Below are 26804 nucleotides of genomic sequence, written 5' to 3'. Positions count from 1 at the left end.
GTAACAAAAGTTACTAGAAACATGGATAGTTTTATATGAAGACCAACTGAAAAGACGGGGACTGTTTAGAGAAGAGGCTACTCATAAAATAATGGATGGTATAGAGCAGTGGTTCTCAAAGCCCGTCCGCCGCTTGTTCGGGGAAAGCCCCTGATGCGCCGGACTGTTTTGTTTACCTGCCGCGTCCACAGGTTCGGCCGATCGCGGCTCCCACTGTCCGCGGTTCGCTGCTCCAGGCCAATGGGGGCTGCAGGAAGGGCGGCCAGTATGTCCCTTGGCCCGCGCCACTTCCTGCAGCCCCCATTGGCTTGGAGCGGTGAACCGCGGCCAGTGGGAGCCACGATCGGCCGAACCTGTGGACGCAGCAGGTAAACAAATCGGTCCAGCCCGCCAGGGGTTTCCCTGAACAAGCGGCGGACTGGCTTTGAGAACCACTGGTATAGAGAAAACAAGCACTCCTATTTACACTAATAAGTAAGAACACAAGAACAGGAGCCATGCAATGAAACTGAAAGGTATACATTTTAAACCAATACAAGGAAATTACGTATTGTGTAGCATCAAAATTAATACGTGGAATGCATTGCCAGCAGAGGCCAAGAGCTTAGCTGAATTAAATAAAGTATTAGACATTTCTGTGGGAAGTGGGGAAAGTCACCTTATCCAGGAGTCAAAAAAAAGTTATGACCCCTCAACCACCTTCAGGCATAAACTACCCACTAACTGGGTACAAGAATCAGTCACAAGTTTCCCTAAGGAGAGGTTATTCAACTAATTGCCCAGCACAGAGTTTCTTGCACCTTCCTCTGAAGCATCTGGTACTGGCCACTCCTGGACATAGGAGACTGGACTAGACCACGGGTCTGATTCAACCAGGCCATTCCATTACTCCCCTGTGACAAGGTACCTTAAGTCAAAGTGGAATTATAGGCCAAATTAACTAGCAAGAGAGCTGTTCTGAAACAGGCAAGTCAGGAGAATTAAGAACAGTATTTATAGACTTGACTTGTCTCTGGGTACTGGTAAGGAGCGTGGAAAATGAATGAGATGATGTACAAGTGATACCCCCTCATTCATTCTGCTTTACGTAGCATACAGGGACTTATTGAAAGCTTCTCACAACTTCAATGGTGACTGTGAAGAACAGGAGAAAGACCAGTGTGAACGTGGTAGGCTCAAAGAGGCGATGCCGGCCTGTGTCTGCTAAATGGTAACTTTTTACTTGGGTCACCTGCATCAGCCCTGCCTTCTAGCTGGACAAGTCCATGGAGCTAAATACAGAGACTTTTGTTCCCTTCACAAGAAAAACTCTGCCTGGTGGGATTCTGGGCCCAGATGGTCAGCAAGGCTGCGAAGTAGAGGTGTCAGCAGCTGGAGAAGCAGAAACTCCACGTGAGCTGAGAACAGTGTCTTTCGTCAGCCCTAAGTAAAAGCCAAGCCAAAGTGTGTGCCCCAGTCAGTTACTGTCACTGCTGCTGTGGAAATCAGTGGCAGAATTCACTCCACTGTAAACACCAGAATTCTAGGAAATATTCACCCCCCCATTCCCTAGGGCCTCCCCTCCCCCCAGCATGTCATTTAAATTGAGGGAGGAAGCAAGTGGATCTGTCTGATGGGGATTTTCTGCCAGCAGTTGCGGGACAGCAAACCCACAAGGAGCCACACACCCCGTTCTACACAGGTCAGGCCCGGTGGTGCAGGTCACATGGTTACAATACTGTGGATGCACTTCATATATATGGCACTGCAGACACTCAGCCCTTAACAGGGGCACTGACAAATCAGATCTGACTCAAAGTCAAGTTCTGTACAAAGTCCCATCCCCCAACCAACAGACACAGTTTAACAATCCCAGCAGAAACTTGTTTGAAACATTCTGCTGCTACAGAGTAACAGCCGTGTTAGTCTGTATTCGCAAAAAGAAAAGGAGTACTTGTGGCACCTTAGAGACTAACCAATTTATTTGAGCATGAGCTTTCGTGAGCTACAGCTCACTTCATCGGATGCATACCGTGGAAACTGCAGAAGACATTATATACACACAGAGACCATGAAACAATACCTCCTCCCACCCCACTGTCCTGCTGGTAATAGCTTATCCAAAGTAATCATCAAGTTGGGCCATTTCCAACACAAATCCAGGTTTTCTCACCCTCTGTCCCCCCCCACACACACACACACAAACTCACTCTCCTGCTGGTAATAGCCCATCCAAAGTGACAACTCTCTTCACAATGTGTATGATAATCAAGGTGGGCCATTTCCTGCACAAATCCAGGTTCTCTCACTCCCTCACCCCCCTCCAAAAACCACACACACAAACTCACTCTCCTGCTGCTACAGCATTCACAACCCAACCACCATGCAAACCCAGGAGAGAGTGAGAGAGAACTCACAGGTGGGGAAATCTGCTAGATTTTTAACCTGGTAGGTTCCCTTTACACTAAGGTCTCTCGGTGGAGCTAAGGCAAATGTAGTATACGGTTGCTGCCTATCAAAGCTAAAACGTGTCTGGAACCCCACCACTATGTGCCTTGAGGTTTACTATTGTAACACAGCGTTCATGCACTGTGACACTAGCAACCCTTGTCTTGTTAATTCACCCACTAGGTGCGTGACCCCTGTGTCAGTCACCTATTCTTGCACTGAGGTGTGAAAATATGGACACTGCTATTGTACAACTGATAGTATATTTACATGCAACATGTGCAGACACCCTCCCAGGCGTGATGGCAGCAGGTACGTGCATGTGGCCCCCGTAAATGCACACCCTCCAGTGTGACACTGAACCCAAAGCACACCCTCCAGTGTGACACTGAACCCAAAGCACGCCCTCCAGTGTGACACTGAACCCAAAGCACGCCCTCCAGTGTGACACTGAACCCAAAGCACGCCCTCCAATGTGACACTGAACCCAAAGCACGCCCTCCAGTGTGACACTGAACCCAAAGCACACCCTCCAGTGTGACACTGAACCCAAAGCACGCCCTCCAGTGTGACACTGAACCCAAAGCACGCCCTCCAGTGTGACACTGAACCCAAAGCACACCCTCCAGTGTGACACTGAACCCAAAGCACGCCCTCCAGTGTGACACTGAACCCAAAGCACGCCCTCCAGTGTGACACTGAACCCAAAGCACACCCTCCAATGTGACACTGAACCCAAAGCACACCCTCCAGTGTGACACTGAACCCAAAGCACGCCCTCCAGTGTGACACTGAACCCAAAGCACGCCCTCCAGTGTGACACTGAACCCAAAGCACGCCCTCCAGTGTGACACTGAACCCAAAGCACGCCCTCCAGTGTGACACTGAACCCAAAGCACGCCCTCCAGTGTGACACTGAACCCAAAGCACACGCAGCTGGTACAAGAACCACGGGTCCCACCCTCTAGCCTTATGCTGAAGGCATGGACATATGGCACCCTCTTCAACTCCTTGGTCAGGTATTATTGCTTATCATCTGTGGCTCTAATTTGTTCTCTAGCTCCTGGCTCTGCTGTGTGCAGCCTCAACTACGGGTACACTGAGCCCTCCTGTCTGTCTTCATTTGCTTCCACCTACTCAAAAAGCGTAAGTTGACTCCAGTAAAGAAATGAAGTCCTAGGATTTTCTTACGTTCGTCACCCGCCCCAGGGTGGGAGAAACAGAAAACAAGGAAGAGTGTGGTGAGTATCACAACCCCTCTTGTCTCATAAGATCACATTAATTCTGTTCATAATGAGACCACAGGGCCAGATCCTTAGTGTGTAGCTACAGCAACACAGCTACATCAGTTTATACCAGCTGGACTTCTGATTCCTGAGGGGCATGAAAAGGGTCATGCTACAAAGGCAAGTAGAGCTGGTCCAGTGGGTAAGGTACTAGGTGGAGCTGCAGGAGACCTCAGTTCAAGGCCCTGGTCTGCTACAGATTTCCTGTCTCACTTCCCCCCCATAGGGATAACAGGCTTTCCCTACCTCTCAGGGGTAAATACACCAAAGACTGTGAGGTGCTATGGGGATGGGCATTTACCTCAGGTAGACAGAGGTATTGCCAAAACATGACCCAAACATTTGAGAGTGGCTTTAACAAAAGATAGGGTGGGAAGTTGTTTACCTTCTGGGTTTTCAGCCTTTGGTGGTCACATTTTCAAGTTTCTCTTTGCAACCATGATGGCTAGATACTTTGGGGGTTTTTTAAACGAGGAAGGATTCTCATGTGATCATCTGACTCCAAGAGCTGGAGCTTTAAGAAAAAACACTGAATATTGCCAGCTCTTACAATTTTATCACGAGTCTCACAACACTGAGAGAATTTGGAACATATGTGGTCAGGGGAGCACATGTGGAAGGCTTTGAGTTTCCTAGCAGGGATAGAAGTGTTCCCAGGGACAATATGGGAGTGGAGCTCATATTCAGAGAGAGCAAGTCCCTCATGGGGATATGGAAAGGGAGAAAAAAACCTCTTGGGGGTGGGAGGGGAGAGGAAAACATGTGCAGCCTCCTCGTCCTGCTCCTCCCAACCCAGTCCTGCTGCCCAAGAGGTAGGGTCTGGGAAGTGGCTACAAACAATCCACTCCAAAGATCCCTGCAGCAAAGACTGGTGGCATTTCTCGTGGATCTCATCTTCTATTGCAGTGCCATCAAAGGACTGGTCTACACTAGAACATTAGATCGACCCAGCTACGTTGCTCAGGACTGTGAAAAATACACATCTGAGTGATGTAGTTAAGCCGACCTATGTTCCCATGTAGACAGCGCTATCGCCTCTCGAGGAGGTGGATTCCTATGGCAATGGGAGAACCCCTCCCGTCGGCGTATGTAGTGTCTACACAGAAGTGGTGCAATGGTGCCGCTATAGCATTCCAAGTGCAGACAAGCCCAAAGTGTGTGAGCATGCAAAAGTTGTAGGTGATATTGACAGAGCCATCCCCCCAATCCAGGAGCAGAGGGACAAGTATGATTTTTCTACAGGATTTTGATAGCTACAGGAGCAAAGCTATCTGTCTTGCCAGCTCATATCCACTTCCCTGCTTCAGAGATTAGGGCCAACGGTGAGAGGAAATACTTCCAAGAGACAGGCATAATTATTTTCCGCGGTGGTTAAGTCTCTTCTCAGTGTTCAAGGTCAAAACAAGTCTCTGTCAGGTACACACAGAAGCAGCAGCCCCCCGCGGAGGTAGAAGGAAGCTACATTTCCCAAGTGTGGGCCAAAGTTTTAATTCTGTAGGGGCAAGAGGGATTAAATGCTGAAGATGTCAATGCTCAGGGACTTGAATTATAGCTTGGTCACTTTCTTGATCCAGGGCACAAATTTGCTGACCTTAGTGTAAACTCCAGGGGAGTCCTTCCGGCCACACCCATAACCCCAGGAAATGATCCCCAGAATGACCCAGCGTCCAGTTGATCTCTGACACATGAGCGGCCCACCGCTGTCACCCTGGCAGCTGTCCACCCGCTTATCTTCAGAGAGGTTTCCAGCACAGATCATGCGGTTAGTAAACTTGCCCCTGTAACGAGCCTCACAATCTTCTCTTGGGAGAAGGGGCACTGCCCCCTGAAGCAATGTTCTTGAATAGGACTTCCCTGAAACAGAATAGAACAGCACAACTCACCACTTGGGCTATGTCTACACAACAGACCTTACAACAGCACAGCTGTACCGCTGCAGCTGCGCCACTGTAAGGTCTCCCATGTAGCCGCTCCATGCCAGCGGGAGAAAGCTCTCCTGCCGGCATAATTAAACCACCCCTAACGAGCAGCGGTAGCTCTCCCGCTGACGTAGTATCTCTTGCCGACAGTGCTGTCCTCACCAGTGCTTCTGTCAGTGAAACTTACGTCGGTCTCTGTGGCACACAGCTCCAAAGGAGGCATTCCAGCTGAGGCCCTGAGAGACCCCAGAAGAGGAGAATACAAAATGGCACTGGGCACAGAAAGAGAGTAAGAGAATCAGGGACACTGCCTTGAATTGCATCTAGAAATGAATTAGTAGCCAGACTACTGAGTACAGGTGTGCTGGGTGAGCACACTGCCTCCATCTCAGCACATCCATTCTGTTCGGGTTCTTATACCACACCATGGTATCCGCCCATCCCTTCAACCGCAGTATTGTCTGGGCTCCTCCCTCACAAGTCCTTTCACCTGGGAATATCCCAACATTTGAGCCCCCGCTCCCTTGAGGCTGCTCCCATGAGCATCATCTACCTCTGACTCACCTGTATCTCCCCAGCCGGAGATAATGCAGGCCTGACTGTTAATGGCAGCCTTCTCCTTCCTGTCAGGGAGGCAGATGGGCAGGACGTGGTGATTGAAGGAGAGGCAGTGGCTACCCCTGCCCCGCATCCTGACCAGGGCAATATCATTGTCATTGCTGCTGGACCGGTAGTTCCTGTGAAGGACGATCCTCTCGATGGGCATCTCCCTCTCAAACGCCTCCCTCACGCCTGTGTGGTAATCGCCTACCCGCAGCCGGTAGCGGCGCACATCAGTGCCAAACCTGGCCAGGCAACAAAGAGCCACCTGAGTGCTCATGTGGTGACCGCCTGGGGCGTGAGCACTGCGCTGCTGGATCCAGGGCCATGCCACCGGCAGAAAGGCCTCAGTACCACTACAATGCCCACAAGCACACCAGGTGAGAGCATTGCTGTCTGGCCATGCTAGCCAAGCTGCCTCAGAGCTGCCTCAGAGCCAGCTCCTCCCAGTCCCCAGCAAGTCAGTGCTAAGCAGGGGACTGGTGGTTCCCATTAGCAGGGAAGGGAACATCTGCTCATGCCGCCACCAAGCACCCCAACTCTCTGACATAAACCAGACTATGAATGGTCTTCCGGACCCTCTAGATCAGCAGTCTCCAAACTTTTGAGGGTCGTGACCCCCCTTACCCCTGTACATGCCCTTCCGGCCACCCTGCCCCCTTCACACCAAGCCAGGGCCGAGAGTGGGGCTGTGGCTCTGGGGGTGGGGGGTGGGGTGCAGGCAGTGGCCAGGGGGCCAAGGTTGGGGCCACATCTAGGGGTGGGTCTGGGTCTAGGAGCAGGGCCGCGGCTTGGGGCAGAGGCTGATGGTGGGAACAGAGACGCAGCTGGGCTGCAGTGGGGGCCGGCAGCCAGGCCCATGGCTAGGTGCAGCTCTACTCCCGGCCTTGACCCCAGCCTTGGCTCTGAGCCGGGAACAGAGCAGTGGCCAGGAGCCAAGGCTGGGGGCTTGCATGGGGCTGGGAGCAGAGCTGTGCCGAGGCTGGGGCTGGGGTCAGGCGTGGGGCTGGGGGATGTGGCTGGGGGCGGGACCGGAGTAGAGCTGTGGGTGGGGAGGGGCTGGGTGGTGCTCCCTCCCTGCCCCTGTGGGGGCTATCCCGGGCCTGCTGCAGCCCCCCGAATGTTCCTCCACACCCCCCTAGGGGTGCACACCCCACACTTTGGGGACCTTTGCTCTAGACTGAGGCAGCAGGAACATGTGACTGGACCAGAGCCACTCCAGGCTCCTGACCACCCCAGTTTACTGTTCCTCAAACTATAGGCAGGGTGCTAAAGAGCTGGTTTATTCCACATTATAGCACTTAGAAGTTACAGGCTGAGCACGAATGAACACCAAGGGATAACGCAAAGCTGTCCTGGGGCTATCCCCTCACGTGCCCCACACAAATAGCCCAGTAACCCCTGGGTCATGGCTTCGCTCTCAGCTGGCCTCTCTAGCAGCAGCAGTGCTGGGAGTGCACAGAGCTCATGGCTCCTGCAGCTGTTTCCAGGAACCCCGCTCCTCAGAGATCTCATCCTCTTTGGATGGAACTGCTGCTATAGGTGGGGGCAGGGCAGTGACTGTGATAAGCACGGGATTATCTTCCCTGTCCCTTGCTCATGCCTCCCTCAACCAAAACTCCCCCCCCCCCACCCATTACCTTTTGAAGCAGTGCGCTGCAGTCAGGACCCAGCAGCTGTGGATCAGTGTGGCTCCACACAGCAGACGAGTGTCTCTGTGAAACCCCTTTAGCCGCAGTGAGGCCTGCCATGGCCAACCACCTCTGAAAGAGAATCAGAGGAATGATGGGCAGCACGTACACAATGGCATGCTGCTGTCCTCTCTTGCCCCACCCACACTGCCCCATCTCTCCTCAGCCACTTCTCATCTTCCCTTAGTGCAGCTCTTCAGTCAAGGTAACATCAGGAATCACCACTGGAGGGAGGTAGTTAGTGAAGCTGTACTCACCACTGGGAGCACAATGAAAATCAAGGAGCAATTCCAGCAGTATCGCCTCCAGCTTCCGCAGCATTGACAGCCACTGCTTTGGGGCAGACAGGAAACAGGCCTAGGATCCCTGTCCTCAGCTTTGAAAGCAGAAACCAGCATTCCAAGTGACTTGGTGGGGACAGGTAACGAGGACTGGAGTCCGTGATGGACTGTCCCACAGGCACTTTGGAATACACACAAGTTGCAAAATGCAGAAAATAGAAACCAGTATTGCAATGCCTTTCAGCTCGCAGCTAGAGTCTGGGCATCACTGTTGCTTTAACACACATAATGTGGTGGTGGGACTGAGCATGAAGAATCTTGGACTTCAGAGAAAGTCTCCAGGAGCCCTTAGGGAAAGGGGTAATAGAACAATTGCAGCCCAAAGCTGGCAAGGAAGGACAATTGCTAGTATTTTCCAGGTTGCTTGTAGATGGAACAAAAGAACTGCCATACCAGATCTGACTAATGGTTCAACTAGTCTGGTATCCTGACTCCAAGAGAGGCAGGCACCTGATTTGTCTGAGAAAGGTGTAAGATTCCAACCATGAACAATAGGCAATTATATGTCCATGGCTGGATGTGGGCTTAAGTGTGGTTGCTGGAAAGAAGCAAGTCTAGGTACTACTCAGTTCAACAGTTTATGTAGAGTTAAAGATCAGTGGGCGTATTCTTATATACAGATAGTTTATCTCTGTTCCCCACATATGAAGGTGTATCCCTCAGTAACAGCATTCCTGCTGATTTGTAGCAATTATTCCTTAATTCAACTGAACATTAGAATACAGTAATATATTATTATTGCCCCTGTCCTTGTGACAGATGGCGCTTAGGCTAACTTCTTATATAATCCCACATAACTAACAATGATCCACTCTTGACAACTGTGATGCATGGCCAGAAAGGGTTAAACATCCTGCAAAATAAATAACCCTCAAAAAAGCTGTGGAGGGATAATGTTTGTGTATTTACATATGTATGAGTAGGGTCAATGATATAATCAACAGTCCCTGTCTATGCTGTATTCTGATAATTCAGAGATCAAAAGAACATTCTAGCATTTAAATGAATTGTAAACATGGGATATCTCTGTATTCATCTCTCTTTGAGATGTATAGCAACTAACCTCTGAATGGTGGAGGAACAAGCAACTTGCCTTATGTTAATTCTATAGCTAAGTACCGGTGATGGACCTCCTTCAAAGTCATACTCATTACCTTTTGAACTCCAACTTGTCAAAAAGGACATGAAATTTGATAAAAGATCCTCGGGTTCTGATTCTGTCATCTCAGATCTGCTTAGGCTTCATCACGGGAAGTTTGAGTTGCAAGACTGAGTTCCCAGTTATGCTGGTACACCCTGAATATGATATTTGGACATTGGACTATAACCTATGAACTATTTCTGAAAGAACTCTTTTTGCAACTACAAAGCTATAGTATGAATCTGAATCGCAATGAATTGAGATACCGGGAGGAAGCACAGGCAGGAATGTCTGTGAGGGGAGGGCTCCTGCCTCATACTGAGAATGAGGGGCGATCAGCAGGTTATCTCAAGTGCTTATACACAAATGCACAAAGCCTTGGAAACAAGCAGGGAGAACTGGAGGCCCTGGTGATGTCAAGGAATTATGACGTGATTGGAATAACAGAGACTTGGTGGGATAACTCACATGACTGGAGTACTGTCATGGATGGTTATAAACTGTTCAGGAAGGACAGGCAGGGCAGACAAGGTGGGGGAGTAGCACTGTATGTAAGGGAGCAGTATGACTGCTCAGAGCTCCGGTACGAAACTGCAGAAAAACCTGAGTGTCTCTGGATTAAGTTTAGAAGTGTGAGCAACAGGAGTGATGTAGTGGTGGGAGTCTGCTATAGACCACCGGACCAGGGGGATGAGGTAGATGAGGCTTTCTTCCGGCAGCTCGCGGAAGCTACTAGATCGCATGCCCTGGTTCTCATGGGTGACTTTAATTTTCCTGATATCTGCTGGGAGAGCAATACAGCGGTGCATAGACAATCCAGGAAGTTTTTGGAAAGCATAGGGGACAATTTCCTGGTGCAAGTGCTAGAGGAGCCAACTAGGGGGGGAGCTTTTCTTGACCTGCTGCTCACAAACCAGGAAGAATTAGTAGGGGAAGCAAAAGTGGATAGGAATCTGGGAGGCAGTGACCATGAGTTGGTTGAGTTCAGGATCCTGACACAGGGAAGAAAGGTAAGCAGCAGGATACGGACCCTGGACTTCAGGAAAGCAGACTTCGACTCCCTCAGGGAACGGATGGGTAGGATCCCCTGGGGGACTAACATGAAGGGGAAAGGAGTCCAGGAGAGCTGGCTGTATTTCAAGGAATCCCTGTTGAGGTTACAGGGACAAACCATCCCGATGTGTCGAAAGAATAGTAAATATGGCAGGCGACCAGCTTGGCTTAACGGTGAAATCCTAGCGGATCTTAAGCATAAAAAAGAAGCTTACAAGAAGTGGAAGGTTGGACATATGACCAGGGAGGAGTATAAAAATATTGCTCGGGCATGTAGGAATGAAATTAGGAGGGCCAAATCGCACCTGGAGCTGCAGCTAGCGAGAGATGTTAAGAGTAACAAGAAGGGTTTCTTCAGGTATGTTGGCAACAAGAAAAAAGCCAAGGAAAGTGTGGGCCCCTTAATGAATGAGGGAGGCAACCTAGTGACAGAGGATGTGGAAAAAGCTAATGTACTCAATGCTTTTTTTGCCTCTGTCTTCACGAACAAGGTCAGCTCCCAGACTGCTGCGCTGGGCATCACAACATGGGGAATAGATGTTAGCCCTCTGTGGAGAAAGAGGTGGTTAGGGACTATTTAGAAAAGCTGGACGTGCACAAGTCCATGGGGCCGGACGAGTTGCATCCGAGAGTGCTAAAGGAACTGGCGGCTGTGATTGCAAAGCCATTGGCCATTATCTTTGAAAACTCGTGGCGAACGGGGGAAGTCCCGGATGACTGGAAAAAGGCTAATGTAGTGTCAATCTTTAAAAAAGAGAAGAAGGAGGATCCTGGGAACTACAGGCCAGTCAGCCTCACCTCAGTCCCCGGAAAAATCATGGAGCAGGTCCTCAAAGAATCAATCCTGAAGCACTTACATGAGAGGAAAGTGATCAGGAACAGTCAGCATGGATTCACCAAGGGAAGGTCATGCCTGACTAATCTAATCGCCTTCTATGATGAGATTACTGGTTCTGTGGATGAAGGGAAAGCAGTGGATGTATTGTATCTTGACTTTAGCAAAGCTTTTGACACTGTCTCCCACAGTATTCTTGTCAGCAAGTTAAAGAAGTACGGGCTGGATGAATGCACTATAAGGTGGGTAGAAAGTTGGCTAGATTGTCGGGCTCAACGGGTAGTGATCAATGGCTCCATGTCTAGTTGGCAGCCGGTGTCAAGCGGAGTGCCCCAGGGGTCGGTCCTGGGGCCGGTTTTGTTCAATATCTTCATAAATGATCTGGAGGATGGTGTGGATTGCACTCTCCGCAAATTTGCGGATGATACTAAACTGGGAGGAGTGGTAGATACGCTGGAGGGCAGGGATAGGATACAGAGGGACCTAGACAAATTGGAGGATTGGGCCAAAAGAAATCTGATGAGGTTCAAGAAGGATAAGTGCAGGGTCCTGCACTTAGGACGGAAGAACCCAATGCACAGCTACAGACTAGGGACCAAATGGCTAGGCAGCAGTTCTGCGGAAAAGGACCTAGGGGTGACAGTGGACGAGAAGCTGGATATGAGTCAGCAGTGTGCCCTTGTTGCCAAGAAGGCCAATGGCATTTTGGGATGTATAAGTAGGGGCATAGCGAGCAGATCGAGGGACGTGATCGTCCCCCTCTATTCGACATTGGTGAGGCCTCATCTGGAGTACTGTGTCCAGTTTTGGGCCCCACACTACAAGAAGGATGTGAATAAATTGGAAAGAGTCCAGCGAAGGGCAACAAAAATGATTAGGGGTCTGGAACACATGACTTATGAGGAGAGGCTGAGGGAACTGGGATTGTTTAGTCTGCAGAAGAGAAGAATGAGGGGGGATTTGATAGCTGCTTTCAACTACCTGAGAGGAGGTTCCAGAGAGGATGGTTCTAGACTATTCTCAGTGGTGGAAGAGGACAGGACAAGGAGTAATGGTCTCAAGTTGCAGTGGGGGAGGTTTAGGTTGGATATTAGGAAAAACTTTTTCACTAGGAGGGTGGTGAAACACTGGAATGCGTTGCCTAGGGAGGTGGTGGAATCTCCTTCCTTAGAAGTTTTTAAGGTCAGGCTTGACAAAGCCCTGGCTGGGATGATTTAATTGGGTATGGGTCCTGCTTTTGAGCAGGGAGTTGGACTAGATGACCTCCTGAGGTCCCTTCCAACCCTGATATTCTATGATTCTATGATTCTATGAACTCATGTCTGTATGTATATTGATCTTTTAACCATACTCTCTCTCTGTTGTTTTTAATACATTTTCGTTTAGTTATTAATGGCTGTAGCATGTATTTGGGTAAGATCTGAAACATTCATTAACCTGGGAGATAATGTGTCCCATCCTTTGGGATTGGTGGAACATTTTCTGTAGATGATGAAATAAAATTTACAGAAATTTTCATCATATTTGACATGGGTACTGGATAGAAGCCTGAGGCTGGATCACTTTAAGGGAACTGTGTTGTTTAGACTTCTGAGTAATCAGTAAGGTAATAAAGAAGCTGTTTTAGGCTGGCTTGGTAAATCTAAGTATTGGACTATCCACCAGCTTTATGGGGATTGTCTGCCTCATTCTTTGAGGTTCACCCTAATTGAGTGACCAGAGCTAGCCCCCACTGGGACCCTGGGCACAACAACATCCCCTTACTTTTACAGCTAGATACTGCATTGCGGGATAAGGGAGATTATTCCCCTGGTAATTTGTACCAACTAATTGGGCGCTGATGGCAGCTTAAACATATATCAATAACACACCTTGCTCCAAGCTGCTTTCTGTTAGGAGAAGTTGGCTGTGAGAGACATCAGTTAAAATCTGGGCCAGATCATCAGAGACCCAGAGTCATCCTGGGTGTTTCTGGGTGGTCTGTGTATAATGAGTTAGCCCAGTGGCTCTGTTCCCAGGCAGAAAGCATCCCCGTCACTGAGAGCATTATCACAACTGGCATTAATTGCCCCCCATGATAGCCTCAGCAGAGGGGCCTCAGACTGAATTGGCCATGGAGACTGAACCACTCGTACCCAGGTAGCCGGGGGAAAGCTTGCACGGCTGCAGCCCCTATCCTGTGGGTACACAGAGTTCAGTCTCCAGGGCTGTTGGGCCAGCAGCACAGAACAGAAAATAGCAGCATCCCCATTCTGGCCCCCTATGGTATGTGGCTGTCCTAGGGAAACCTGCATCCTGTGGGAAGAAAATAGGGTTCTCCAAAGCACCATTGCCTCTGGCATGGCCTGACACATCCCTGCCTCCTTGCAGGCAAGTTGGTCCCAGCTCGGTTCTCCCCAGCCATCAGAGGACAGTACCTGAGGGACTTGTCTCCACCAATTATCCTTTTCTTGCGACGGTAAAGCAAGCGCCTCCCACACGTGCCAGATGCTGAACCTGCATAGCAAAACCAGAGCGGTTAGGCAGCCCCGCCTTTGCTTAACTGACAAACATCAAGCCACCCCCTGCCCCTTCTCCCTGGGATCCCTCATCCTCCAGGAAGTGGACTGGTCTGATTAAGAACTTTGCTGTGAAAGCCATATGTGCAGCACGCTTGTTTCTGTGGGGATGGTGAGAATGGTATTTGACCAGTTTACCAAGTTTACAGTGGTGCCCGCTCCGCTTGTGCTGCACTCTGGCTCTGCTGTCCCTCCTTGGGGGGGAAGCGGAATAAGCCTCCACCTGCCCGCTGGCTCCCCTCCCCGCTGCCGGCCCGCCACGGCCCGCCGGCTGCAGCCTTATCTTCACCCCTTGGGAGACCAACAAAGTAGGAGCCGGCGTGGGGCGGCGGATGCCAGAACCTGTGCACACTGGAGAGCAGCATCTCCTCCCAGAGCTGGGTGTGCAGGGGGCCCCTGGCCAGAGCTTCCATCCCCCAGCAAGGCCGGACGCTGAGCCCTGCTTACCCCAGCACCACTCGGGCTGGGGATGGGAGTTGGACTGTGAAAGGGCTTTTGGAATGCGAGCTGCTCTGGGTCTGCTAGCCCTGGGAGGAGACCAGGGATGCAGGGCACGGGGGATTGGGTCTGTAGCGGGGTGCTGGGCTCTGTGACGGGGTGGAAGGTGCTGGGCAGTGGGGGAGATTTGTGTGTTTTGGGGTACTGGGTGGGTCTGTTGGGGGTGCTGGGTGATGGGGGAGGGTTGTGTGTTTTGGGGTTCTGGGCAGTGGGGGGGTCTGTGTAGAGTGCTGTGTAGTTGTGGTGGTGGGTCTGTGAGGAAGGACAGTGGGGGGTGGGGGAGATCTGTGAGTGTGTTGGGGCACTAGGCAGGGGGCGTTCTGTGTGGGATGCTTGGCAATTGTGATGGGGTTGTGTGGGGGTGCTGGGCAGTTGTGGGGCTGTGGGCAGGTGGGGGCGCTGCGCAGGGATGATGGTGTGCAAGGCACTGCATTTGTGGTAGGGAGTCTCTGGGGGGGGTCTCTGGGCGGGGGCCACTGGGCATAGCAGATTGGGGGCACTGGACATAGCGATCTGGGGGGGTCTCTGGATGGGGGGCACTGGGCATAGGGAGTTGGGGGCTGTTGGGCAGGTGGTGGGCTACGTGGCATGGCATGAGCCCGCCCCCGAGGGGAAAGGGCACACTGGCAGCACAGGGCTGGGTGGGGCAGTGTGCATCTGGCGGCTGCCGGTTTGTAAAGAGAGCCCACACATTGGCCTGAGCAGAGCGGGGCCACCCCCGCCATGCCCCATTGCCCCTGGCAGGCCCATAGCTCCAGGGTCCTGACCTCTCCACACCATGCTCCATTGCCCCCATGGGGACCCACAAATACGTTTGGCGCCAGGCCCACAAAAGGTTAATCCGGCCCTGCAATTGACTGGAGGTGGTTACTCGCTGTGATTCTAGCTCCAGGCCTGGGGCAGGAGCCATTCAGCCCTTGCTGCAGAATCCACTTCCTCAGCCTGCTAGAGACCAAAGGGAGAGCACAGTTACTGCCACTCTGCATAGGAGGGCGCACTGCAAAATGGGGCAGAAACACTGGCTGCCTGGAGTTCCTGCAGGCTCAGAGGCACTATAAGGGGTGGAGCAGCAGTGCTGGCTGTGGGCAGCGCACAGTGACTCCAGGCCACATTTCTAACAGAAGACACTGAGACAAGGAGAATAGCTGCACTAGCTGCTGGGAAGCTCACATCTGCTTAGTCCCAGCTTCTCCCAACAGGAGACACTTCAGGGCAAGGGGCAGGAGCACCTGCGTGTCTGGTGTCTTGGGCCTTCTCTTCCATATAGTCGCAGATCACACCAGCATCTTCACTGTGCCAGCAGTTGTGAATCCCACTATGGGGTGTGGCGCATTCCCCCAGTGTGCGCTCTGTGCCACTGCACTCCACGTTGTCTAGATGGATCGGGCCATGCCCCTCCCCAAAATATGCCATCGTCCTGGCTTTTGCTGCGCCGCTGCAATGAGACAAGGGATGACCCATCTTCACAGAGGGTACATCTACGCTGCAGCAGGGAGGCGTGGTTCCTGCTCGGGTAGACAGACTCGCGCTAAAAATAGCTGTGTAGCTGGGGTAGCAGGAGCAGTGGCTCAGGCTAGAGGCTCAAGTATGGACCCAAAGGGTCCAGGCAACTCTGTACCCAGGTGACTAGCCCAAGCTGCTGCCCATGCAAACCCTGGCTATGCGGTTATTTTTCACACACTAGCTTGAGCGGAGCTAGCCTGTGTCTGTCTAGTCAGGCTGGGAAGACCGGTCCCAGCTGCACTGTAGACATACCCTGAGTATGAAGCAAAAGACTCTTGTGGCAATAATATCGGTTTCTCTGCATAGTCGTACACTATTCCAATCCTACAGCCTGCCCAGCACCCCACAGCTGCAGGGTGTGTGTGAGAGTACAGTTCTCCTGTACACACAGCAATGCTCAAACATACAAAACAGCCCAAATCTCTGTCCTGGTGAAGTGACCCCTGCTTACAAGTTACACCTACTGATCCTCTTACCTGTAACCCAGCTGCCTGCAAACCACAGCTGCATCCCTGTCTGTCCAGCCATCGTCACAGACACTGCCCCACTGCCCATTCAGGAACACCTCTACCCGCCCCTCCTTGGTGCTCTCTCCATCCGCCAGCCGCACAGGGGGCCCTGCACGAGAATAAGCCCAGTGATCATAACAAAGGGAAACGCATCGAGTGAGACTTGGGGACCTGGACAGAAAGCTGAGATCCACAGAACTGACATCAGAAACCAGGAAACACCAATAGTTCAATTTATAAAGCAGCGTCCACCCCCTCCACCACATCCCTGCTAAATAGGTAGGGCACTGGGCATAAGAAATTAATTTACCACACATGGAATAACCATGAAGAGACTATGTTCTGAAAGCTGAATAAAGAGGGGAACATGAAAGGGCAGAGAAGGGGGGAAAGTTAATAAATATGGAGCCAACACTGGGCAAGTGCACATGCACCTTGGAAATAGAATGATGAGCTTATTTCAAGTGGGGAGAGAGGCTTCCTCCCCCTGGGAAAGGCCAGAAATCCTGCTGTAAAGCCAAATGACAAAATCCAGCTGAAGAGTCAGGGTATGCCTGCTGTAGGGAAGACCATGGGGAATCAAGCCTTGTGTACATGAGGAAATTGAACCAACTTAACTAAATCCATTTACATACCAATTTCATTAAATGGGTGTAACCCCCTTGCATGGACTCTGATTTCAACTTAACAGCCCCTGATATCCATTTAACCTAAGTCCATTTTTCTTTGCAAGCACTAATTTACTAAGCAGTTTCTAAACTGGTTTAGTTAAAGGGTACAATGTTCCTCTGTAAACAAGGTCTAAGCGTCCCGCTACTGAGCAATGGGATTCTGGGCAGCAATTGTGGCTCCCAGGGTTTCATTTCTGTTTATAAGGTGGAGTCACTGCCAGCAGAATTCACATGGATTTGCAAAAGAAAACTGCACATAGGGAAGGGGGAGATAGGCCAGCAAAGTGAGGAGGAGAGGTGTCAGGGTGGGATCAAGGGATTGGTGGGGACATGAGAAGAACAGACCAATGGCCATGCGGAACATGCGTTAGAAAATGTAACCTCTTAACGTCAGCAGGAAATGGTCGCACAGTGCATCACATTTAGCATGTGGAACCATCAACTCAGTGGGATAACTGGGACTCTTCACAGCAGGTGCATAATCATAGCAGGAAGGCCACTGGAATCCCTTCCCCATAAGCAACCCCATCCATGGAGCAGTCCACAGGCTAGGAGTGCTCTTGCCCCTGCCTTAATCTCCAGAAGGGATGGAACAGTAAGCCATTCCCCGCACCCTCCACTGGAAGAGGCAGAGCAAGGTACCAGCAGTGCCTTCAATGATCTTGTTGGTTTCAGGGGAGCATTGGACCCCCACATCCTCGGCATGCGAGCAGTCATGCTGCCCCCAGTTGCTGTGTGGACAGTCCAGGAGAGAGAACTCTGTGCCTGTACAAGCCATGTCGTCCAGAAGGATAAAGCCTTGGCCAAGTGTGTACTCCCCCTCAGATGCCAGGCTGGCAGGGCCACTAGGAGAAGGAAATGGAAAAGCACGTCAAACACACCATTCCCCAGAACCCTGCACTCTGACCCAACTCCCAGATCTAGCTGGAGCCCTGTTTCCTCAAGAACCCACACAGCCAAGGAGACCAACATGGAGAAAAACTCAATGGTAAAAGAGACAAACCTTCGTAACCCATTCCATTGACTGACAGTCAGTGACATGGGAGAGAGTGAGGGAGGAACTGGGACAACTCCATAGGCTCAGCTTCCCGGGGGACCTGATAAAACCAGTCCACTGCTTGGTGTCCATCGGTCATACAATCACACTTGCATGTGCTCTGCAATTCTCACTAGGGGTTGCTAGACTATTTTAGTTCTAAATCTCATCCAAAAGGCAGCACTTCCTCACACCCCTTTGGGGCATCAGTTCAGTACTGGCTTAAAGGGAAGCACCATCTCCACAATCACAAACACCACTGCAATTTTCCTTGCAGGTCTCCCATTCAAGTACTGAGCCAGCTGAACCCATCTGAACTGAGAGCTGATGAGCCCACACAGTCCAAGGTTATACAGCTGGAAGCGTAAGGAGTATCCTTTAGAAGCACAGACCTTTCTTTCTTTAATGGGGAACCCATGAAGGTGGCAACAGGCATGGACACTCTAAGTGGGCCAGGGACTAGGGTGACCAGACAGCAAGTGTGAAAAATCAGGGCAGGGGATGGGGGATAATAGGAGCCTGGTCACCCTATCAGGGGCAGAGATGCTCATGCTTAGCATTGCCTGGGAATGGGCACTGGCACTTGCCCAGCTCTCTAACCCGGAAGGTGCCCGAGAAAGGATTCACCATTTCCTGGGAAGGCTGGTAGCAGGGAGATCGGGCAGGAGATGCTAAGGCCCAGCTTTCCCAGTGAGGGGACATGGCGCCTAAGCCTTGCCAATAGGGAACTTAGTCACCTGTAAAACCAATTCCTCTCTAAATACCATCATTACAGTACCTGAAGCCCAGCTGCCTGCAGACCACCTGGGCATTGAGAGCCGTCCAGCCGTCATCACACACCGTGCCCCAGTCTCCCCTGTAATAAACCTCCACCCTCCCTTCGCTGGGGGTGCGGCCTCCTGCCAGCCTGACTGTGCCCTCTGGAGAGGATGGGAGAGGAAAAGGCAAGCAATTAGTAAAGGAGAAAGGAACCCTCCTCTGCTGACGGCTGTGTGCAGTCTGAGAGCGGGAAGAGAGAGAGAGTGTGTGTTAGACTCAGCAGAGGAACACCCCATTACTTTGCACAAAGGCCTTGCAGATGTGCTCGCCCACAAGGCACAGGCTAGTACTCCCCTCGGCCTCTGCTGCACCCATGCAAGACAGTGGGAAGGCTACATTGTCTGGCTCTGAGTTGCTCCTGCCTCTGCCCCACTGTGCACCCAGGCCCAGCAGGAAGGAGGTGCCTGCTCTGGAGGGGGGACAGACTATACCTGTTGAAAGGATTGTGGAATACAAGAGTGGGACAGGATGCACAGGGAGAGGTGAGGTGGATCTGTACCTGTGAAGGGGTCACAGGACACTCCTGCATCCTCAATGTGATCACAGTTTTGCTGTCCCCAGTTATTCTTCTTGCACTGGTCCAGTGACAACTCGTTCCCTGAGCACTCCACTTCATCCAGCAGGATTGGGCCGGATCCCTGCCCATAGTGAGCCCAAGAGAAGGCCTTTGGAGTCCCACTACAGAGGACACAGACACTCACAGAGGGAGGGAAGATACACCCTCCCCCCACTCTAGCCTATGTGGGACACAAAGTCTTGTGCATAGGGATGCTACTTTGGTTGGGGCCCTAGCTACAGCACAGGGGCTGGGAGTCCGGGATCCTCTACCTCATTCCACAGCTCATCTGCATTTCAGTCACAGTGACCTGCCCATTCACTAGCCCAATGTGAAACCTCAGTATCTCAAAGATGAGTTTGCAATTGGTACATGACAGTAAATAAGTAAAATCCATTTATTCATGTCTGAACAGTGGCGACATGATTACATCATATCCTGGCAATTTTCTGGCAACGTGGATGATCCAGAAACATGGCAGGTCAAGGATGACATTTCAACAACAGGGATGGGCAAAACTCCAAAGGTTTGATGGTTCTATCAATATTACGCCTCAAACTCCCAGGGCCAAGATTTTCAAAAATCAAATCTACAGTTAGGCTCTGAAGTCCCTATTTAGGCACCTCTATGAGTGACCTGAGTTTCAGGGGTGCTGAGCACCAAGCAGCTCCCATACAAAGCACTGAAAAGTCTAGAGGAAGGTGAATAGGAGCTGCCTCTACCTCTCGTGTGGCACAAGGACAAAGGGACAGTCAGTGAAACTGAAAGGCAATCCAATTAAAACTGATCAAAGACAATATGCACCATTCACATGTGGCAGGTGAAGTGCATTGCTGAAAGGTATTACTGAGGCTAAGTGACTGGAAGGATTCATCAAAGGACTAGACATTTACATGGATGACAAGAACATCTTCCCTCTGACACAGCTGCTGTTGGCCACTGTGGGAGATGGGATCCTGAGCTGGATGGACCATGGGTCTGATTTACTCTGGCAATTCTTACGTCCCGAAGTCTCCCCGAACTCCATCACCAGCCAGAAGGGGACTTACCTGAACCCCAGTTGCCTGCAAACCACCTCGGCATCCCGGTCGTCCCATTGGTCATCACAGATGGTGCCCCACTTGCCGTCGTGGTAGACCTCCACTCGCCCCGCGAAGCTCTCCTTTCCCCCAGCCAGCCGCAGCGGGGCACCAGCACCTGCTCTTCAGAAAAGGGAGCAAGCAGAAGAGAGAGAGAGTACATCTGATGACTGGGGATGCAGACCCATTACAGGGCTTCAGGATGAACCAGCCTCTGCCCTGGCCTCTCCCAGCCACCTCTGACCACTAGTGACCATGCTGTTAGCCCTCCCCTAGTGGTGGTGGGGCTGTTTGCCAGGAGATGGCTCACCAAAGGTGAGGCAAGGCACAGACATTCAAGGGACATCGATGAGCAGGGGCTATGCTCCCTGGGGCAGAGGCCTGGCTCAGGGAACCCCTACCGAGGGTGAGCTGCTCACTGCTGACTTTTTTCATTGTTTAGGAACAGATTGTGGGAGAAGTGGGGCAGCTTCCTTCTCCCCCCACATGCCTCCCCTCTGCGTGCTCAGGGCTGGGAGGGCGTGGTTGATCCTCAGCTGGAAACTGGAGTCCATTTTTACTGCAGTAAGTAGACCAAGCCAAGCCTGCGCCATCTTATCCATCCCTGCAACTTTGCCAGCTGAGATTTTATATCCTGGTGGCAACACTGTGAATTGGGACACTTGACACTGAGGGATGGGGGTCCCAGCTCCTTTCCCTGGGGATTTACCTGCAGGAGGAACGCACTCCGCTGCTGCGATTCCCTGGTTACAGGCTCCGGACGCAGCCTCCTGGTAGCCACACTGCAGCAGGGCCTTCTCATCCCCATGGCAGTTTGCTGACTGCAGACGGAGGGGAACCGGCCCCCAGGCAGCAAGGAAGTTCTTCCTAGCTGTGCCTATCTCACTGAGCACAGAGAGGAGAGCACAAGGATAATACTAGCATCTCTGGCACTATCTGAGTCACCATCCCCCCTCTCTGTCACTCCCACATTTTCACATGGTGCCTGTGACCTGAACCTACATTGGACCCCGGCCACAATGTACTGTATATGCACCAAGCCCAAAGAGGCGGGCATGCACCCAAGGCTGCTATCTGAAACCAAGTGGCAAGCCACCAACAGGCACAGAGGCCTTCCCTATTCCCAGCAGCTGTTGTGGAAGACATAAGGAAGTCACACAGAGAGGATCACGTCTCAAAGGCAGAAAGTAGTGAGAGCAGGTGGGTCTAAAGGACGGATATGCTCGTCATGCCAGCGATAAAGAACGAGGCACAGAAACAAACAGCAGGGAGAGAAGCAGGGCTGATTCTCTGCAACATGGGTTCGCAAGGAGGCACATGAGGACCCATCCTCCCCCTTTGGAGAAGATGAGTCCTGAAACTTCTACTATTTGTAAAGTGGGGCCTCGGCTGGAAGAGGATTCAAATCACTGCTCTTAGGGAAGGCTTGGCAAGCAGCTTCTCCAGGGGACACTGGCAGCTCTGTAGGACAGTGTTACAGGATCCTGACTGGTTTTGCTCTTTGTGGAGCTTGTCAGCTGTAGGCAATGTCTTAAAGTGCAGCTGCACTCATTTCCACTGGCCTCAGTTATCATAAACGAAAGGCTGGGGGTAAGTAATTAGCCAGTCATGGGCCTTCCTTTTATTTTCATGGTCACATGGACGTTAGTGGCTCCTGATTGACCCTCTTTTTTCCTTCCTTCTTTCAGGTAGAAGCCCTGCCCGCAGCTCAGGTAGACTCATACATCACCAGGGAGTGGGCCCAGCTGCTTGAAGGGAGGGCAGCAACCTCTGAGATGGGGCAAGTTCAGGAGGAGACAAGAGCATATTTCTCCTCCCCCTGGAGAATCTGGGGCAGTGCTGAAACACCACCCCGAAGGAGGCAGATCGGCGGGCATAGTGACCTTGACCTCCAAGAATCCAGGAGAGCCCCCTTCGTAGGGGGAGAACCTCCCCACTTCCAAAGCAGGGGGCAGCTCAGCAGACTGACTGTTGAGACCTCAGAGCTAAGCATGAGTTCCTGGCTCTTCCCACAGAACTGGTGGCACTGTGTCAGCACTCCCCTTCTGGGGGCCCTTTGAGCTTTTCACTGGGTCCTCCAATGTGATGAAAACTGCTTTGCCAGGTCACTAGCCAGCACCACTCCCAGGGGATACAAAATTCAGTAGAAACCTTCCAGCCCAAGGCCAAAACCGTCCTGCCACACAGGCAACCTTTGTGCCAGGTTGCTCCTTTCTCAGAAAGGCTGCAGGTTCCAGAGGGAGGCAGGAAGAGGAGCCAGTCTCTCACCTGCTGTGGGAGCAGAGCCAATGGGATTTTCACCGTTATTTCATGTTGTAAGGCAGGTGGGGGTGCCAGTGTGAATTAGCAAAGCCTCTTCCTTCTCTCCAGACTCTACCCCCTCCCTGTTCCGGTGGGAGGGGAAAGGGATGGGGCTTGGGAGGGAATCTCTCAGAGAAAGTCACTGAGGTTTGGTAGTCTAGACTCTCTTCTTGCAGTGGTGACTGAGGGTCTGGACAGGGGATGGGCCATGGCCACAGAAGGAAAACAGCAGTGTACATTCAGCACTGCTCACTGGGAGACCAGGGGACAGAGCAAATTCAGACACCAAGGAGGCAGAGACTGTTCTCCTTTGTGGGTGATCCCTGGAATCTGCCTCTAAAGTTCCTACCTGACTCCCAGCTGCCTGCAGACCACGCTGGCATCCCAGTCTGTCCAATGGTCAGCACAGATGGTGCCCCAGAGTCCGCTGAAGTACAGCTCCACCCTGCCACCTTCAGACAGCCGCACAGCACCTTCCGAAAGAAAGACTCTGATGCCAAAGTGCTCCCTGCTGCACTCTCAGCAGGCACTGTGCAAGATGGCTCTGGAAATGGACTGGACACCCTGATTTCCCATGCTGCGGTTGAGTTGCAGCCAGCCTCTCTCACCCCCATTTTCCAGGGCTATTCCTCAGGCAATGCTGTATGGAGAAGCACCACACCGGCACCTTCCCCACTTGGGTGACAGCTGTTTGGGAGGCTGGCCTTTGCCACCTTCTTTTGAGAGCCAGGGCTGTACAATGGATAGAGCAGGAGACTGAGGAGCCAGGAGGCCTGGGATCTGCCTTTAGCACCATGCCTCAGTTTCCCCATCTGTGAAATAGGGATAACTCCACTTATTCATCTTTGTAATGAGCTGTGAGGTATAGACTGTAAAGGGCTTTAGGTATTATCAATCTCTGAAACTCCTACACTGAGACACTTGATTGTGTAACCAATCAGGAATTTTGAATGTGCACTAGACTGCCCCCAAGGTCAATGGCCCCACAGGAAGCGGTATGACTAGAGGGCCAGTAACAATGGGCTGTTCCTCTGCAACTGCACCAGGAAAAGGAGGAGGCTGGAATTCACTCCCTTTAAAGTGCTACAATAGAACAGATCTCCATCAACACCTGGAAACCTCCTCACGCCACTGAGAGTTACTGGGAAGGGCCTTCCCCACACCTCCACCCATGCTTTGAGCAGTGGAACAGAAACACACAGCTATACTCTGCTGGCCTCAAATAGAAATGGCTTTGAGGAAAAATAAAGTGACGCAGGAGGGATGGGCAGGCACACAGGCCCCACCCATACGAGGCACCTCTCATCTGGAGGAAGCCATATTTGAAAGTGTTTGTGCCAGTGGGGGGAGGTGGAGCCTAGTTTTGTTGAAATGGTGATTTTAAAAAGGGGTTGAAATACCATTTCCTAACACATTGCAAATAAGGCTGTGAGGCCAAATGTTCAAGGGATCGGCACCCACAACTGGGGCCAGATTTTCTAAAGGGCTCAGCTCTCACTTAGGCACTGAAATAAGGGGCAGATTGTAAAACAACAGTCACTTCCCTTGCGACACTAATAGCCAGATTTTCACAGAAGGCCAGCTTCTACATATTTCTTCTATACACTGCTATAGTTACACCAGTATAATTATAAATGGCTATAGTTATACTGGTATAGCTCCCATGTGGCCACTCAGCCCTGGTCTACATTACGAGTTTAGGTCGAATTTAGCAGCATTAGGTCAATTTAACCCTGCACCCATCCACATGACCAAGCCTGTTTTGTCGACTTAAAGGGCTCTTAAAATTGATTTCTGTACTCCTCCCTGGCAAGGGGAGTAACGCTAAAATCAACTAGGTCAAATTTGGGGTAGTGTGGATGCAATTCGATGGTATTGGCCTCTGGGAGCTATCCCAGAGTGCTCCATTATGACTGCTCTGGACAGCACTCTCAACTCAGATGCACTGGCCAGGTAGACAGGAAAAGCCCCGGGAACTTTTGAATTTCATTTCCTGTTTGACCAGCATGGCGAGCTGATCAGCACAGGTGACCATGGAGTCCCAGAATCACAAAAGAGCTCCAGCATGGACCGAACGGGAGGTACTGGATCTGATCGCTGCATGGGGAGATGAATCCATGCAGGCAGAACTCCGTTCCAAAAGACGAAATGCCAATATATATGCCTAAATCTCCAAGGGCATGATGGATAGAGGCTACAACAGGGACACACAGCAGTGCCACATGAAAGTTAAGGAGCTGAGGCAAGCCTACCAAAAAACAAAGGATGCAAACGGTCGCTCTGGGTCAGAGCCCCATACATGGCACTTCTATGATGAGCGGCATGCAATTCTAGGGAGCATCCCTGCCACTACCCCAACACTGTCCGTGGATACCTGCAAGGGGGGAGCCCCACGCAACAGGGATGAGGATTTTGTGGATGAGGAAGATGATGATGATGAGGAGGTTTAGGATAGCGCACAGCAGGCAAGCAAAGAATCACTTTTCCCCGGCAGCCAGGAACTGTTCATCACCCTGGAGCCAATAACCTCCCAACCCTCCCAAGGTGGATTCCCAGACCATGAAGCAGGAGAAGGCACCTCTGGTGAGTGTACCTTTGTAAATATAATACAGGATTTAAAAGCAAGCGTGTTTAATGATTAATTTGCCCTGAAGACTTGGGATGCATTCACGGCTAGTATAGTTACTGGAAAAGTCTGTTAACGTGTCTGGGGATGAAGCGAAAATCCTCCAGGGACATCTTCATGAAGCTGTCCTGGAGGTACTCCCAAAGCCTTTGCAAAAGGTTTCTGGGGAGGGCGGCCTTAGTCCATCCTCCATGGTAGGACACTTTTACCACGCCAAACCAGTAGCAAGTAGTCTGGAATCATTGCAGAACAAAGCATTGCAGCGAATGGGCCTGGCCTTTGGTGGCATTCAAGCAACATCCATTCTTTATCTCTTTGTTAGCCTCAGGAGAGTGATATCATTCACGGTCACCTGGTTCAAATACAGGAAATTTGTTTAAGGAGACATTCAGAGGTGCCCGTTCCTGCTGGGCTGTTTGCCATTGGCTGAAAAGAAATCATCCACGCTGTTAGCCACACGGTGGGGGGAGACCTGTTCATGCTGAGCTGTTCACCTTTGGCTGACAGGGATATTTCCTGATACTATCCATGCAGTTATGGGGGTGTGTGTGTGAAGCGATCATCCCAGAGAACTGGGGGGCTCGGGTTGGGTTGTGCTGCACATTCACCCCAAAACCACAGCCCCTCCTTTTAAATGGCCAACCCAACAGGCTTTGCTTGGTATGGGAAAGGAGGGCGCTGCTGTTTGAAACCATTCCCACGTTTTGAAGGTTGAAGAAGCCGAAACCCTTTGCCTTACCATGGCTGCCTGCAAGCCAAATTCTGTTGTGCAGCTGAGTGTGTGTGATGTCTCACACCAAACTGGCAGGCACTCAATATAAGAGGCAAAATGCGACCTTGTACCAAAAGCACATGTGCTATGTAATGTGAATCGCTTGCTTCAGTGTGAAATAGTCTTCCCTTTGTTCTCTAAAATGTATCTTTTTAAATACTACTCTCCCTTTTTTTCCTCCCACAGCTGCAAATGTTTCTACGCTCCCCCTATCATCTCCGTCCCAGAGGCTAGCGCAGATTACAAGGCGAAAAAAACGCACTCATGATGAAATGTTCTCAGAGCTCATGCAGTCCTCCCACACTGAAAGAGCTCAGCAGAATGTGTGGAGGCAACCAATGACAGTCCAGGAAAGTGTTAAATGAATGCGATGAGAGGAGGGAGGAACGCAATGAGAGGAGGGAGGAGCGTGATGAAAGGAGGCAGGATGCAAAGCTGCAAGGAAGCAAACTGACATGCTCAGGCATCTGGTGGAGCTGCAGGAAAGGCAGCAGGAGCACAGACCACCACTGCAGTCCCTGTATAACCGCCTGTCCTCCTCCCCAAGTTCCATATCCTCCTCACCCAGATGCCCAAGAACGCA

General features: G+C 51.3%; 1 protein-coding gene across 3 annotated transcripts in view; it reads right to left on the bottom strand.

Moving 5' to 3' along the window:
• Positions 1–2178: 2178 nt before the first annotated feature.
• The window catches only part of LOC125640273 (neurotrypsin-like), a 34276-nt gene continuing 9650 nt past the window's right edge, over positions 2179–26804 (bottom strand). For all 3 annotated transcript variants that reach the window (XM_048858679.2, XM_048858680.2, XM_048858678.2), the window contains 12 exons: positions 23173–23296; positions 21232–21407; positions 20493–20640; positions 19387–19565; positions 18847–18988; positions 17675–17877; positions 16329–16470; positions 15579–15784; positions 13711–13789; positions 7873–7995; positions 6197–6477; positions 2179–5567 (listed from right to left, as the gene is read on the bottom strand). In XM_048858679.2, coding sequence (XP_048714636.2) covers positions 5260–5567; positions 6197–6477; positions 7873–7995; positions 13711–13789; positions 15579–15784; positions 16329–16470; positions 17675–17877; positions 18847–18988; positions 19387–19565; positions 20493–20640; positions 21232–21407; positions 23173–23296 — 2111 coding nt within the window. In that variant the 3' untranslated portion in view covers positions 2179–5259. The remainder of the gene's footprint in view (positions 5568–6196; positions 6478–7872; positions 7996–13710; positions 13790–15578; positions 15785–16328; positions 16471–17674; positions 17878–18846; positions 18989–19386; positions 19566–20492; positions 20641–21231; positions 21408–23172; positions 23297–26804) is intronic.

Source organism: Caretta caretta, chromosome 7 (genome assembly GCF_965140235.1).
Source record: "Caretta caretta isolate rCarCar2 chromosome 7, rCarCar1.hap1, whole genome shotgun sequence".
In the NCBI taxonomy this organism is placed as follows: domain Eukaryota; kingdom Metazoa; phylum Chordata; order Testudines; family Cheloniidae; genus Caretta; species Caretta caretta.
Note: the sequence above shows the minus strand (reverse complement) of the source record. Positions and strands in the feature narration are given on the sequence as shown.